Below are 16517 nucleotides of genomic sequence, written 5' to 3'. Positions count from 1 at the left end.
CTTGACACAATGCACTTGTAGGAGAAATCGGTCTAAGGTGGATCAATTCCAGGCCAACCCCGGAGCAGGAGAGTTACTGGAGTACGAACAAGTATTATTAGATCTGTGTGCAGCTCAGCCGCAAGGGCTTTAAGGGTAACAAAATTTTCAACTTCTTCGTAACATTTCTTCTTTCATGGATTGTAGAACACTGCGGGGAGGTTAAGGGAAAGCCAGATGTTGAATTAGCAACTCAATTTCTGAACTAGTGAGACTCAGCGTCACTGACCCTAAAGAACATTCAGGCTGGAAGGAGCCTCCCCATAGCTCTTGGATTACTGACTCTCAGAGAAGAAAACGGAGGGTAGCCTTAGGCCTTGAGACATTCACCAACTGCCCCCCGCCAGGCCCGAATCCTCTGGCCTATGAAATGCAAACTTCTCCCACGAACCCTTTTTCAGACTCGCTCAGTAAATACTAACATCAATCCAAGTCCAACGTGAGGATATCTGTGTGGGATGTATTACTGGTAACTCTGAATTTATACTGATATACTTGCAAGGTTTTCTGCCTGGTCTCTCTATTGGATCACAAGCTATTTGGAATCTGTACATCATACACATATATGCCTCTGCTCAAGTTGCTAGATCTTCACCACCAACGTACCAAAGGCCCGCAAAGCCATTTATCTTCTCAGCCTACTGACCTGCCTGTTCCACTGGAAGCTGTGGATCTCATTAGGGGCTGCCTGCATGTTTGTTGGACACCTGAAAAGCAATACTGTCTAATCTTACCCTGCTGCCCTTTACAATAACTAGATGCCAAAGTTAAACAGATTAGATACGCCTCTTTGATGTACTAAGAGCCTTGAGGGGAAGCAATTAAACAAACAAACCAGCAAGTTTATGTTTTACAAGCGTAAGAGCAGTTTCCGAGTTGCCGACAGACTGGTGAATTCACTGACCTCAGGTACGATAAACACCGTCGACCTGGGCACAGGGCAGTTGCTTAAGCTTTCAGGGCACTAGGCGCATCCCAGGGGCGTTACTCACAGCACAGCAATGTTACCAGAAATATGATGCTGTCAGGCATGCGTGGGAGCCTGACAAAGAGAGTCAGTCCTCACCCTTGATGACACCGGGTATCTGAGCAGCTGCTTTCTGAGGTGTGCGGAGCCCAGAAAGCACAGGTCGTAACTTTTAAATGTGAAAAATAAAGCTGCTACAGAACTGCATCACCAGTGATGAACGTTTATAGAGAAGATGTTCTCTGTTCATAAAACACCGGCAAATGATTCTACCGTATTCTATGTAGCACTGTGTAAGGGCCACACGTCTGGATGTTCATTTCCCAAAAAGTCACACTAGTCGTTCCTCACCCTCTGCTTCACCACGTGCCCCTTACCTAGTGGTCTATGTTACTAGTCACCTGGTCAATCCCCTGCCTTCGTTGTTCTGTTGAGCTATAGATAATGAGCTCCAAAGGTGGGTGGGCAAAGCGTCCCAGGCCAAACCCAGCTGGCACCAAGCTCAGAGAATAGCCAGTGAGGCTGTGGACGACGTTTTCTTATTGTTTTCAGATGTCCCTCCACTTTGCCTCCACCAGGCCTTCCTTTCGTCTTACGCGACCGTTTCTAACACGCCCGACACGTACCTTCTGCTTCAGCTGCAACACCGTCTGCTTCATCTGGTGAAACTCCTTGCACGTGGCGCAGCAGGTGCCGGCTCTCACCGCGTTCTCCACCTTCTCATCGTGCCCTGAGAGAGAAGATGGGCTGGGGTCTGCCTGGGAGGCTGGGGGACATCCAGACCCAGGGAGACCGTGTCAAGAAGGGCAGTTCCAGGCGGACTGGTTGATGCTGAAACGTGCGAGGGACGCGGGCTGGCGATTTTACAGTTCTTGGGTCGCTGACAGCGTGCCCGGGGCAGCGGGGACACGGGAAGGGGCTCCCCCACGACACTCTGGGCTCAGCTGTTTCCACTTAGGCATCCTAGCCCCTTCCTCTTTCATTGTGAAAAAGTCAACAGTGGCCCTTTTACCATGAAGCAGGCTCTATCAACCTGACATGACTGACACTGCCCTCCAAGGGCCAACGTTCACACGCTGTAAATCATCCCCCAAGCCCAGGCAATGGGACTCGGGTGCAGGGCTCACGAAGCTGGCTTTTATCACCTCTGATGATCCAGCTGTTCAAAGGAAGCACGGCCAGGCCAGGCAGGGTCACAGACCGGGGCTGGGCACTGACCTCCGAGGAGATGTAAAGCCAGATGGAAGATGCTCCAGGCACTTGGACATGCCCATCCAGGGCCATAATGGGACAGGCACAAGGCAGGGTCCCGGCGCAATCTTGTAGCGCATCAGGAGCTCTGTGGGCTTTGTGTAAAATCATATTTCTCTAAGGAATAGGTGAGTTAAATGGTGACACGACCCAGTATCCACATAGCCCTCATCCTACTGGCACCTGAACAGGCCACACAAGCCTGTGCTGGGGACACTAGACACCTGAGGTCATTTGCTACAGAAGAGCAGGTGCAGACTCCCATAGGCCTTTGTAAAAGATGGTAGCTGTGCGGTGTGGGCCCAGAGGGAGTGACAGGGGGAAGGTGACAGTTTTGGTCAGGGTGGCGGCAGGACAGTCTGACACCCGGGCAAGTGTCAACTCTCCTACCTTTGAAGCCCTTTGGTGTTGGGCCAGGTGTCCTGTTGGTGTGACACGTATAACACTAGGATCTGGAAAGTAGCTAGGGACAGTCAAGTGACGTGTCTCTCCAGGTCATTTCTTCTGCTTCTGGGCCCACGTGCTTCTTTGGACCGTGCTGCACGGCATGGGGGACTTTAGCTTGCCTACCAGGGGTCGAACCCACTGGACCGCCAGGTAAGTTCCAGGGCCCACGTGCTTTTCTTCTTCCCGTCCTCTCTTCTGGGAAGCCTTCTCTGCCGTCTCCACTTGTGGATTCCTATGAGCTACCAAGACCCAATTCACGGGTTGCCTGAGACCCCCCCTCCCCACACACAGAGACAGCCCTGTCCTCTGAAGGCAGGCAGCTTTACCACGCATCCTACTCAGATGGTGGGGATCCCGGGCTTCCCTATAGAGGAGCTTCTCGCGCATGTACCACAGGGGGAGCTGCCCAGGAACTGGAGCTGCTTCTTGGTACCCCACACGGTGGATGCTCAGAGTTAGCGAAACGGAATCTTACAGGGTGAACTGTGTCCCCCCGCTCCCCAACCAAGTGCACGTGATGAAGTCCTAACCCTTCAGTGCCTCAGAACGTGGCCTCATTTGGAAATAGGGGTCCTGCAGATGTAATTAGTTAAGTTGAAGTCATACTGCTGTAGGGTGGGCCCGTAATCCAATATGACTGATGTTCTTATAAAAAGGAGAAATCTGGACACAACAGGGAGAAACCACGCGAAGGTGCAGGCAGAGGTCAGGGTGAGGCAGCAGGAGCAAAGGAATGACAAAGAATTGTTGGCAAAACAGCAGGCGCTGGAGGAGAGGCCTGGAACGTTCTCCTTCACAGTCCTCGGAAGGCGGCAACCCCGCTGACACCTTGATCTCAGACACGTAGCCTCACACCTCTGTCCTTTAAGCCACCCAGATTGTGGCACGGTGGTTATGGCAGGCCTAGGGAATGGGTACGCGGGAGGAGGAAGTGGGCATTGGGGGAGCCTCACACTCGGGTGATCCCTCCTCATGCAGCCCCAGCTGCCTCTCCAAGGGGGTCTGTGCCTGCCTGGTGGTCTACATGGTGACCGGTATTTCTGCTTTTTGGGAGGTAAGGGCGCCCTCCCCACAGCCGGTGGGAGGCCTGAGGCTTGGTGGGCACACACGCTAGGAACATGCTTCTCAAGCCAGCAGGTTGAGGGGGGCGAAGCAGTGCCCTGTCTGGTTGCGTTGCCATAAGCAACACTGTGATTCCCGAATATACAGACTGTAGCTTAGGTTTTCAGCGTGTGATTGGGAAAAGCACTTGAAGCTCCGGGAAAGAGGCTGCCTCTTTTTAAATCCTTCCATGTGTGTGTATAACATAGCAGGGGTGCCTTGTTAATCCCCATCTTCTAGGCTAATTCTGTCCCACCAGGAGCTTCCCCACCTCCCCGGCCTCTCCCCACCTTCCACCACGCTCAACCAGAAGCCGTGGGGGATTGTTTCCATTCACACCGTAGCTGTGTCACAACGAGCTGGGTTATGAGAAAGGTCTTCGCTTGGAGACGGTGAAATGCAATTTAAGGGCATGGCCTCCAGGGTCACAGTGCGAGGGGTGCATATCCCAGCTCTGTCACTAACTAGCTCAGAGACCTCAGGCAAGTTATCTAACCTCTATAAGCCCCAATTTCCTCAACCATAACACTGGAACAGTAAAACCTAAGACACAGGGCTATTGCGATGATTATATGGGGGTGATGCCTGTGAAATCCTTGGCACAAGGTCGGGTTCTAGTAAATGGGAGAGGGTGTCTGGCAGTTTTCAGGCCCACCAAGCCCTTTGAATTCTCTTTGCCTGATAAAAGGATTCTTCAAGGATTCTGGGATTAACACAAACAACAGAATGAGGGAAAACTGAGGTTCCGTGACGTCTGGAAGTTATTAACTGCTGTGGGTTTAGAACTGAGGTTTCCTGAATCTGAGCCCAATACCTTTTCTACAAATCAGGCAATTTCCTTTAGGCTCTTTATCCCCATTTAACGTACCATTTACAACCCCACTTGCCTACGGAGCTTGAACACACCTGAGGAGAATAGGAGTTATTTAGATTGGTCTCCAACATAATAGTGACACAAGGGAACTTCCATGCAAGAATACACTTGGTGGTAAAGGACTGAAGCTTTACCCAACTTTGGTTGTACTGATGATAGACAACGGTGGACTCCGGCATATGTAGATAACCCCAGCTCTAGGTCTGTTAGGTTTAAGCACAGCTGGGTGACATCCATCTCTCCAAACCTAGCATTCCTTCATTCCATGCCGTCTACTGGTCAGTATATGCAATCCCATCTCATAACCCGCCTACCAATCTCATCCATCCCATCTCCCCACCCACTTATCTCTCTCATCCATTTATCTGTCCATCCACCCATTCATCTATCCATCCCTCTCTCCCTCTTAGCCATCATGGAGCATCTGCTATTCACCAGGCCCCATGTGAAGCATTGAGAATATAAAATAAATGAGGATACCTGTTCAGTGCTTTGAGATTGGCCTTCCTTTTAAGGAACCAGCCCTGCTGGCAGAGCCAGGCCATGGTGAACAAGAGTTAAAAGCCCATCTGTCCATTTGTACTTCTGTATACTCAGATCCACTTACCAAGTGTTGGGATGAATAGGGCAACCTGATATTTTCATGGTAATAACCTCTTTACCAGGTTCTAGACTCTATTTCATTTAGCTCATGGAATGTTAGAATTGATACATCTTTAGTTCAGCCTCCTTTACAGATAAGGAAATTGAGATGCAGAGGACAGTAATTTGCTTTAGGTTTCCCAGAATGCCGCGTGCAGCGGACGAGCACTTACAGGGTCCGGATCTGGCACTGTTGGGGCGCAGTGAGCCCGTTATTGGGGGTTCTGCTCAGGACACTGGAGAGCTGTCTGCCAGGTGGGCTCCAGGGCAGTAATTCTCCATGTGGTCACTGAACGAGCAGCGGCAGCGCCAGCCTCTGGGTATCCGTTCTCAGAAATCCAAAATCTCAGGAGGGGGGCCTGGTGCATTGTTCTATCAAAGCCTCCAAGTGACTCTGAAGCACGTGCAAGTTCAACAAACACCGCTCCAGGGAAGCAGCTCTGTTGAACAACCTCTCACCTGAAAATCCCTGGCCTGTTCCCTGTCCCTGTGCGGAATTATCAAAACACAGAGAACGAGGGTAACTTTGTCCAAAAGACTTTGGAAGCTCGCGTGCACACAGAGGAACAGAGTAAGGACCACAGGCTCTGGTGGAGTCGGGGGATCAGGATTCGAATCCCGATGCTGCCACTTCGTGCCTTGCAGGTTGGAAGTCACAGCTTCTGTGACTGCCCGTTCCTTGAATGGTAGAACGACAATGACGCCCTGAAGTTCGCAGAGCAGCGCCTGGAAGGCTGCAAGTGCCCCATAAATGTTAATATCATCGTCATGGTTGCTATCACTGCTTATTAAGTTCTCTACAAAATTACAGATGGGGGGAGGGATCTCTGCACCATCCTCTGGAAAGAACTTCCAGAGAGTTTGAAGACAAATAATTGTGTGTGCAGACCTGGCACATGCCGTCTATTCTGAATTGGGGTTCATCTATCCCGTTGCGGTACAGGATACGGTAACGTCAAACGTGGAGCTAAAACAATCTTCAATAGGCTACATGAATAATTCGTTTAGAAATCTGGGTAGACATCTCTGACTTGGCATGTTCTCTGTCCTCTCCACTTATGATGTGGTGTCTCTATGACCACGACCATGTTAAGTGAGGCATCGCTTAACATTTTGCTCCAACTCCTTCAGATTTTAGAGGTGCAATATTATTGACCAGCCACAGGGGGTCGCGTAGCTCTAACTTTTACTGATGTAGAGCAGGCTATACCTCGTAAGCATTAGAAACAGAATTCCTGAGATACCATCTTAGTAATATTTAACCAACTTAGGAAAACTAAAGAATGTTCTCGACGTATTTCATATGGGCAGTCACCAAGCACATTTGGTTTTAAAAGTTGATCGTGCATATCTGTGCCCTGGCGGTAGTGCTCAGCCCTGGTGGCACATTACCACCACTAGGGACAGTGGCGGGGGTGAGGGTTTAAAATCCTTGCCAACCATGCCGCACGCCACCCATCTGGGGGTCACAACAAGGGAACGCTGTCAGCCTTTTTAAAGCTCCCCAGGTTGACAACGGCTGATCTATGGATTAGTGGAGCTTGAAAGTTACATGAAACACCTGGCCTTCCCTGAAATAACTGACGTTGGGGGTCAAGGTCACTTTATCAGAAAAGAAACAAAAGTTGAAAAGCAGAGACCAGAAAGCTAATTACTAGGGAGCCAACATATCCTTAATTTGTCTCCGCATCAGCGCTACAGACGCCCTGGGGTGCCTACACTGGCTCCAGACATATATTTGCAAAGACAAAAAAATGGAAGTGATGGAGAGTGCCCTTCCCGCCCACTAGCCAGACGGCTTGTGTCCCCACGCCCGTGGGCACATGACCACCTTTCCACGGGCAGAGGCCGTTCTGAGGCCAGCCCTGCTGCTGTCCACTCACTTCCTGAATGAGCTGACATTGTGTTCGATTTAAAATTCCTCTGAGTGGAAGGTTACAGACACCAGTCAATGCAAAGTTAAAAAAAAAAAGGGAGGGGAAGGGGATTAAGATCACATGTGCTTGTACTCCATCATCATTCTCTCTTCTTGAAAAAAATGACTGTGATGAAATATTGGGCTTACTAATTAATCTAAAACGGATGAAACTGCGCGGCTGCCTCTGATGTTCCAGATGCAGGGCTGGTCCAGCCCCCTAACTCTCCTTACTGTTGAGCTGAATATCTGGATGTTAATTATTCATCTTTTCGATACTGTAGGGAAAGTTCTCAGTTTAGAAGGTGCTGAGCTGGGCATGCCTTCAAGTCCTGACACTCGCCTAGATAAAGGACAAAGAAATGAAAACTGCACGGGGACTCGTGGGGCTGGTAGGGCTTCGGCCACTTTTGCTGATGCTAAATCACACCAAATTGTGAAAAAGATTTGTGATGGTAAAAGGGTCTTTAGAGTTCACCTAATCGAACACCTTTGTGTCTACAGAGGAGGAAACTGAGATCCGGAGAGCCACCCAATGACACCCAGCTGGGAGACGCTGAAGCGGCTCTGGTTACCAGCTCTCCTACCTTCCAAGCCAAGGAACTTGCCGTTGCATCACAGCTGCTGCAGAGATGAATCCAGGACGCTTGCTTTTGTTGCCCGAATCATCAAAACCAGCCCCCCATCTTCTCAGGGGCCCATCACTTAAGTAATGATTCTAACGTTCAAGGCATAGAACATGCCTGTCCTTTCCCATCATTTTAATTATGGGTACGAATTACTCCCCTCAGTCCCTAACCCCCGACGCCCTCGGTTACCGGTGTTGCAATGTTTTTCTTAATAAAACACTAGAAGCAAACGTGAGTCCTCTGTGCCTGTGTGGTGAATGCAGGAGAGACCAGTCACTGAAAATGAAATACTGAGAAATTCCAGAATGCTGCTGCTGCGGGCGCAGCACTTGGGAAACAATAGAAACAGTGGGACTGTTTCAGTTTTTAAAACTATGTGGGGACTTCCCTGGCGGTCCAGTGGTGAAGACTCCACGCTTTCACTGCAGGGGCCGTGGGTTCCATCCCCGATGGGGGGCACTAAGGTCTCGCATGCCTCGCAGCACGGTACCCCCCCCCCAAAAAAAATCCCAAACTAAGTGAGTTGTGGTGTTACGAGAAAGCTCAGCCTTATAACCACTAGACGTTCTTCCTGATTAAACAGAAGGACATTGCCCATTTAAATCACTGTAAGCAGGAACAAACTCTCTCTCCGGAGGGCAGAATGGCCTGTTTTCACTCACTAGATCCTCTGTAGTCGACAGCCAACAGCTCCCTGCCTCTGGCTTTGGCTGCTTCCTCTGGCCATGACAACATCCTCACCTGAAAGTCGACCAGATGACTTACCGACTTTGGGCCCCAGGGCTCAGCTCTTAGATGCTTATAAGTTAGAACTTTCCAAACTGTTTTTTGTTGTTTTTGTTTTTTTCAGGACACCATCATCTGTGAGATGCTTATAAGTGTTTCTTCAGAAAATAATTTTGGGAAGTGCAGGTTTCATCAAAATGAACATCTTTTAATGGCAACCTCAGAGCTTTCAACGCACTCACAGTATGAATCCCTGCAGAAGTTCATGCAGTAATGCATTCTCCCCCGAACACCTGAACACAGAACCTTTCAAACAAAGAAAGGCTAATTAACACCTCCCAGGACCCCAGAGTCCTATAGACAACAACATGGGGAAATGCTGTAATATGGGGAAATGCTGTAATAAATGGTTGATAAAATATGTCTTTAAATGACAGTAATAGTACAGAAGGTACAAAACCAATTAATAATTAAGTATGCTCAGATTTTTTTACTGAATTCTTAGCCTTAGAAGTCAAAATGGTTATCACTTAAATTCTTGACCTCTTATACTGAAAACTGTGTGTTTGGACATTTTTTAAAGAAAGTACAATTCATCCCTCAGGAAAGGAAACAGAGGACTGTGGTCCCAGGACCGACTGAGCACAAGAGACTGCTAACATCAAAGCTGCAGTGGGACCTTCCCATGCCCTGGGCCTTGGGCTGGGCTCCTTTCTGGGTCCACGCTGCCCAAGAGCGAGGCAGGGGGTGAGCATGTCCCACCAAGGCCCTACCTTGTCACTGCCTCTGGCTCAGACCCATTCCTGGCGTACCACACAGTAAGCAGGGTGACTTCAGAGGGATGAGGCTGGGAAAACTAGGAATTAGTGCAAGAGGTAGAGGCCACCTGAGACCAAAGAACAAGTAGATTCAGTGTATAAAATCTTCCCCTAGGCTCTGGAAATTCCATCTGACTCCTAGGATCTCTGCTGGTTAAGGTTGGGTCTCTGAGCAGACCACTCTACCCCACCAGGTGGGAAGTGCTCACAGGTGGCCCGCTTCCTACAATTTAGAGATCCCTACCGTCTAACCCCACCCTGATACTGAGCAGTTGTTGCTGCCACCTCTGCGGTTTCCTCTAGATTGGGTTGCTCAAGGCTGCCCTTCACGCCCAGGTAAATGGGATTTCACCTGAACAGAAATATAAGGCAAAGACACAACAGGGTTACGTGGTTGCGGACCCCTCGGCCCAAGCCCACGGGCTCCCTGGCTTGGAGCACAGCTGGAAATCCAATTCCAAAATGAAAAATTAGAAAGCTGCTTTCTTCTTGCTAACTCTCAAGTCAGCCCATCACTAATTATCGGCGGCTAAAAATCTGCACCTCATTTTTCAGTGAGATTCTTCCTTTCAACGAAGGACATAATCTAAGAGGTAAGTTACACCCCCCCTCCCCCAAACCTTCTCCACCATGGGACAAAAGTGAAGTGATTTTAATTCTGAGTAATAATTAAAAAGTGGTCTGAAAAAATGTTTTGAAAATGTCTGAAAAATGCCCCAAAGACTGATTACCCCTGCTTTTAAGCACCTCTGGGCGCCCAGGTCCCACATGCTTCAGACTTTAAAGAGTGTCACACTAAGCTCTGAGTCATTCCAACGACCCCAAGCTGCCCAAGCCTGAGGTGACTGCAAGCAGACCTTTCGCGTTACTTCTAATGCATGGTGGCTTCCTCATGACTCAACCCGCTTGCTCTTCAGGATTTGCTTTGTAGTTTTTCCATGTGAGACAGCTGGTCCCCAGCTGTTTGCTGTCCTCAGCTGATGGCAACGGCCTTCCACCCTTTTGTGAATCTCAGGTTACACGGAAGAACCGTGACCTCTTGAGCGCCCAGCACTTCTGGTCCTTCCATTCCCCTGCATTTCTTGGTAGAGATGATTTGCCCTGGGAGCCCCTCGCCACCCAGAGATGGCCCAGGCCCAGCTAACCTCTCCCAGCAGACGACAGTGTTCCTGCCACTTTCCCCTCCCGAGGAGTCAGAGCTGAACTCTGGCCTACAAGGGTTGGAGATACAGGAATGCCCTTTCCTTCCTCCCTCCCTCCCTCCCCTCCACACTTAAATAAGGCAATGACCCAACATTCAAGCTGATCACATCCCTAAGTGATCAGACATCTTGGTGGAATCTGGTCAAAATAATATAAAGCAGCTTCTCAAACTCTGCGAAGAAAGGCCAGCTTCTAAAAGCTCTCCACGTCAGGGTGGACTGGGCTTGCTAAATACGATAAAAATGAACGACTGCAAAGTGCTTCTCAACACTCCCAGCTTCTGTTTTTTTTTTAACCTGAACATGAACCAAATAACAGCTCATAGGTAGGCACGGGGCCACAGACTATACTTTCAGTAGTGCTGAAATGGATTGCTGCGTTACATAGAAGTGTTTCATGTTTCTATTCAGCCCCCCCTTTTTTTTCCTTGAGAGAACCCCGTGTTTCTGGCCTCATCTCTGCTCCTTGTTTGATCTCAGCTGGTAACTAAGTTCCACCGATCTGTCCACGAGCACACCACACCTCCGCACTTGGTGCAGAGCTTCTCCCAGCACAAAACCAGCCGCACGCCTTGCTGCTAGCAGGCAGCTCTTTCACTAGTTCTCTAGGGGTTTGACCTTCTACTTTTCTCTTACCCAGATCCCACCTACCATTCATACAAATGCCCCTTCCTGCCCATTGCTTCCTGAGGAAGCCTATTGGGTTTCCAAGTGCCTGCCTGCCCATCCCTCCCCTCCCTCCCTCCAATTAGGGGGATAATTTTACTTGCCCTACTCACCAGTGTCATTGGGGTATTTGTCTCCCTTGGTGCACGTCCTCCCATCATCCTCCTGGATGTAGCCCTCCCGGCACTCACAGCGGTAGCTGCCCAAGGTGTTGATGCAGATGTGCGCACACAGCGTCTCGTTACTGGTGGCACACTCGTCGATATCTGGGTTTGAACCAAACGCAGAGAACACTAAGACAGTTTCAGAGAGATCACTTCCAACACAACAGGCGACCTTAGGCTTGGCCCTTCTGTTAATGTCTGCAAAGGACACTCTGCCAGACCTCCGTCACCGAAGCCTGGAACAAAGCAGGAAGCTAGAGATGTGGGCCATTCGTGACAAGAGCACTTCAGGCAGTGTCACCATGGTTACAAACTGATCAGTGATGGGGTTCCTGGTTGTGGCTTTGCCACCACCAATTCTTGTGGCTTGGTGCAGGCACTGCTGGCCTCCAAAGTTCTCACTATAGAACATGGCAGTGAAGCCTGCCCTAAATACTTCTGCAGGGCTCCCTGGAAGACGAAATGAGATAACAGATGGCAACACATTTTGGAAAACGACTATTGTAGAAATGATTTCCTGCAAAGACCCTAGTATGCCGAGGGTTTTTATGTTCCCTTTACGACCAGAGGTTCCTAACAGCATGGTGGTGACCTAAGGCCACTAGGAATGGCTCCTTCCCAGTTAGAAGACATGATGATACCTGGGAAAAGGCACTTCTGATAAAAGAAAATAGTCATAATGGGTCTAACGGAGAGCATTTTCCCCAGGAAATTTCAGCCCCATCCAAGACCCAAACAGACCCCTCCTGAGTGGTGGAAATGAGCCACGACATCATCAAACAAGTAACCAGAGAAAGTCCACGTGAACTGTGCACATCACAGACTTGCCCCCCTACTGAACGGGTGGAAACAAAGCCATTTCCCAGCAGGGGAAGAGAAGGAGGCCCAAACCCATTTCCCACTCACTGGCTGAAGATACCGGGTGGCGGCCAGGACACACAGCCCCAGACTGTGCACATGTGGCCAGCGGACGGAGCCCAACCTTGCGCTCCAGGGTGCCGACAACATCCCAGCCACTCCCTGGACAAGCTGCCTGGGACCCACCCCTGGCAGGCCTGTGTGCCCACCAGGGGCATGTGGTCATCTGGATGTTCCCCTGGCAGTTCACACTATGTCACCCGTAAGCGGTCACAGCTGGCGCCTCCTCTGCAATTCCTCAGGCTGACCACGTCTGTCCACGTGCCCCTGCCTTCAACCTAAGGGCAAGGCTGCCTCTACTGTCCACAGGGGGAAGGACAAGGTTGAAAGGAGAGAGAAACAGGTGGGACTCTTAACAGACTGCTAGTGTTGCTGGTCCCCGAGCCCCCCCAAAGAAAAGAAATGGGTACCAGAGCTACCGCAACTGAAATCAGAGCCCTGGCACCTGGGACCTCGGATCGTGGTACACACGGGTTTACGGTGCTCTCTGCAGGAGAGTCCATGGGTCCCCCTCCGTTTGCTTGGTGGTCTCAATTCCATTCCTGTTCAGTGGGGGGCGCCATGCCAGGGGCCACTGGGGAGAAACCAGGAGAGCTAACACCTAGAACTTCTCTTAAATGGTGCTCTCCAGAGACCCCCTGGGACGGAGAAGGGGGCTGCTCGTCACAGCTGGTTTATTTTCTATCCAGATGCCTCTGCAGTCTCCTAAGTTCACCTTTGAGCTCATCCTCAAACTTCACTGTGCATCTATGCATCTGTAGATTTCTGCATCCACCCTCAGAGTCTCGAGGGGAGGCCAGGAACCTTTTTTTTTTTTTTTAAGCCATAAGCCCAGATGTTTCTGAGACAGTTTAGACATGCACTGACCACACTTTGATACAAGCAGTTCCAGGGTCCAACGACCATAAACCTGCCTCAGACACCCAAGGAGTGCAGGGCTGGGAAGCCTAGTGAGTGAGGGGGGAGGGAGCAAGCTGGTGGCGATGGATGATGCTGGCTTTGCTCAGCTGTGCCCCGGGGGCTGGCCTCAGCTCCCTCTGAGTCATTTCCAGCCTGTCTGCCATACAGACACCTCCTCTTTCCCAGTCTCTCTTCCGGGTCATCTTCTGAGAGGAGGCTTATTCTTGTTTCGTTCTTCCTGCATTTTCACATTTCTGCCCACTTACATTCTGTTTCACCTTATCCTAGTTTTCACTTGGTAATATTCCCCTTCTCCTGCTCTTATATCTCACTGCCAATTAGGATTTGACTGGTACCCATTCCCTGAAGAATCCCTTGGTCAGCGTTTGTGACCCCTAGAATAGTACCAACCCAACTCCATCCAACAAGTATCAGGATGTAAGGGGAGGCATCCAAGTGGCTCCTGAGAGCTGGTCCCCACCGATAAAGAATGTTCAAAAGAATCATCAGAATCTAGCACATCCTCAGGACCCAAGAAATAACACGCATCACCAACGCACCCAGACAGTACGGCTTCTCCCGCCTCCGATGCCTCTCCCGGTCATATCGGTATCCTGGGTAACAAGTACACAGCACTCGGCCGAAGTTATCTGTGCACTGCTGTTCACAGGGAGCCTCAGCACATACATCATAATCTGAAAAAGAAAAGTGTGAACTCAAAACCACCACAGTCATTCACTAGACGGAGGCGGGGCCCACCCAGCCCTGGTCGGGAACAGACTGTCCAGGCTGCACTCCGCTCAAGGGGAACGGTGGTGTGACCCGCTATGTGTAGAGGGAATTAACTCTTCAGGCCACGGGGCATCTTGCAGGAGGGCTGCAATGGGTAACTGAGTGCTCAGAATCTCAATGTTAAATGGAAATATCACTTGTGATACTCCCTGGGTCACCTCACCATCCTTATTTTTTTCTTTCTATAAGAGCATCACTGCAAACTTTAATGGTGTATTGATTGGCACAATCTATGCAAGAAGAATGTGCTTACCATGTAAAAGTAACCTCAAATAAATTCATCTAGCGCAAAGATCTTCAAACCGAAGTATGCAATCCCTGCGGTAAAAGGAGATTTTGCTGCTTGGACACATATAAATTCAGGAGGGTCAATTTACAGGTATTAACTTTCATGTTTATTCTTTCTAAAAATTGATCTACTTGAGGATTTCCACCATGATCAAGAGTCGCTGTATTTCTCTTTTGCTGCCTTTCCTTTTTTCATTTTAAATAGAACACCTTTATTAAAATATAATCCACATAGCACAAAATTTACCCTTTTATAGTGTGCATTCAGTAGTTGATTTTTGTCATTCATCCAGAGAGCAAAGAAGCTTTAGGTGGCCAGGCTCTGCTGAATTACCTGGGGGCCTGTTTCCTCTTTTTCCCAACTGCTGGAGAGACGAGGAATTCCTTCCAGCTGAATACTGAAGAACAGCCAGCCCTGGCGATGGGCACTGGCGTCCAAACGTGAGGGGTGGGGCGGTGCTGGAAGTCAGGCAGGCTGGGAGGAGCCTGAGGGAGGCTGACTGATGTCTCTGTGCTGTAGGCATGCAGATGGGGTGGGGGAGGGTCGATTCTGCATGGTGAGCAGCGTCTGGGTGAGGCAGAATGGCCAGAGATCTCGTTCCAGCTCTAAGTCTGTGCAAATTGGGGTGGACGCTCTATTCATCGAGAACCAGGGCATCTCCTCTTTTCTCAGTCCTTACAAACAAACTAATATTTAACGAGCCTCTGAAGGGACTCTGGCTCTAAGTCTGGAGGCTCGGACTGAACATTTACTTCCAGACTAGACCCAGCATCTCATTCATCACTGCACTGTCTCCCTCAGGTGCTGACAGATAAACTATTGCTGAAAACAGAGTGAGCCTGGCTTTGCTCTGCCACATGTGAAAGTGGAATGGGTGGGCTGTCAGCCCCTGATGTGGGTGGGGTCAGCGAGACAAGGAACGACCTGGAGGGTGGCCCTTGCTAAATACTCCTCCCCACAGATGTGATTCCAGGGCTGCGCTTCCTGCATGTGTCCCTGGTCAAATGCGTTTTCTTCACTGAAGCATCACCTCTAGGCAGCCCATGTTCTGTGCTCTTTTTGCTCAAGAGCAAGGTCTCAGCCGTGATTGGCTGTGGGCTGCCCTGCTTGGCCAGCTGTACCCGTCATCCAGCAGCTGCCAGGGAGGGAGGGGAAGAAAGGGGCAGAGTCAGGAGTCCCGTGTTGACTGTTAGGCTCACTAAGACCTGTTTTGACATATATGTGTTAATATACGATATTTGTTTTTCTTTCTGACATACATGTGGAATCTAGAAAAATGGTATACATGATCTTAATTGCAAAGCAGAAATAGAGACACAGATGTAGAGAACAAACAAATGTAGGGACACCAAGGTGGGGAAAGCAGGGGTGGGGGGTGGTGGGATGAATTGGGAAATTGGGATTGACCGTATATACACTATTGATACTATGTATAAAATAGATAACTAATAAGAACATACTGTAGAGCACAGGGAACTCTACGTAATGCACTGTGGTGACCTAAATGGGAAGGAAATCCAAATAAGAGGGGATATGTGTGTATGTATAGCTGATTCATTTTGCTGTACAGTAGAAACGAACACAACATTGTAGAGCAACTATAATAAAAATTAATCTTAAAAAAAGATAACAAAATGCTAAAAAAAAAAAAAAAGAAAGAAAGAGAAAGAAAAAGACCTGTTTTGAGAAACAGCAGCCCTGATTTCCTCCTCATTCCAGCTGCCTTGAGGTACCACTTCCAGCTCCTGCGGCTGAGTCTTTTATGATTTCCCTCTGCATCTCTAAACGGCCAGCTTGCGTTGCTTCCTCCTCCTTTGTGTGCTGAATACTCTCTATGGATTTCCAGTCATGGACGAGACACGTTCAGCTTTATCACGGTTTCTTCAACCACGTCCATGCTTCCTACTCCTGCATTTTGCCCCTGTCGTTACACTGAAATTTTGGTTTTATAAGTCTTCAGTGTTGGCAGTATAATGACAATATAAAAGCTATTTTTTGCTAAGCCTGGAAGTATACTCTAATTCCCTATCCTTTCTTGAAGACCCTTTTGTTTTCCCTGGAATTAAAGTAATTATCTAGTACCACATGCACCCAATGTTCATTGCAACACTATTTACAATACCCAAGACATGCAAAGCAGCCTAAGTGTCGACCGACAGATGAATGGATAAAGAAGA

The 16517-nt window shown here is 49.3% G+C and overlaps 1 protein-coding gene across 15 annotated transcripts in view; it reads right to left on the bottom strand.

The window, feature by feature from the left end:
• The window catches only part of CCBE1 (collagen and calcium binding EGF domains 1), a 246096-nt gene that overhangs the window by 30787 nt on the left and 198792 nt on the right, over positions 1-16517 (bottom strand). For 12 of the 15 annotated variants that reach the window (XR_003004499.1, XR_003004498.1, XR_003004500.1 and 9 more), the window contains 3 exons: positions 13820-13954; positions 11391-11543; positions 1633-1736 (listed from right to left, as the gene is read on the bottom strand). Coding sequence is in view for 12 of the 15 variants with exons in the window: in XM_024754899.1 (XP_024610667.1) it covers positions 1633-1736; positions 11391-11543; positions 13820-13954 (392 nt within the window). In the remaining 3 variants the exon portion in view is untranslated. Of the gene's footprint in view, positions 1-1632; positions 1737-11390; positions 11544-13819; positions 13955-16017; positions 16273-16517 lie in introns of all 15 variants that reach the window. The other 3 variants (XM_024754906.1, XM_024754907.1, XM_024754909.1) reach the window with 2 other exon arrangements.

Source organism: Neophocaena asiaeorientalis, unplaced genomic scaffold (genome assembly GCF_003031525.2).
Source record: "Neophocaena asiaeorientalis asiaeorientalis breed wild unplaced genomic scaffold, Neophocaena_asiaeorientalis_V1.1 scaffold124, whole genome shotgun sequence".
NCBI classification, from domain to species: Eukaryota; Metazoa; Chordata; class Mammalia; order Artiodactyla; family Phocoenidae; genus Neophocaena; species Neophocaena asiaeorientalis.
The sequence above is the reverse complement of the archived record's forward strand: the minus strand, read 5'-3'. Positions and strand labels throughout refer to the sequence as shown.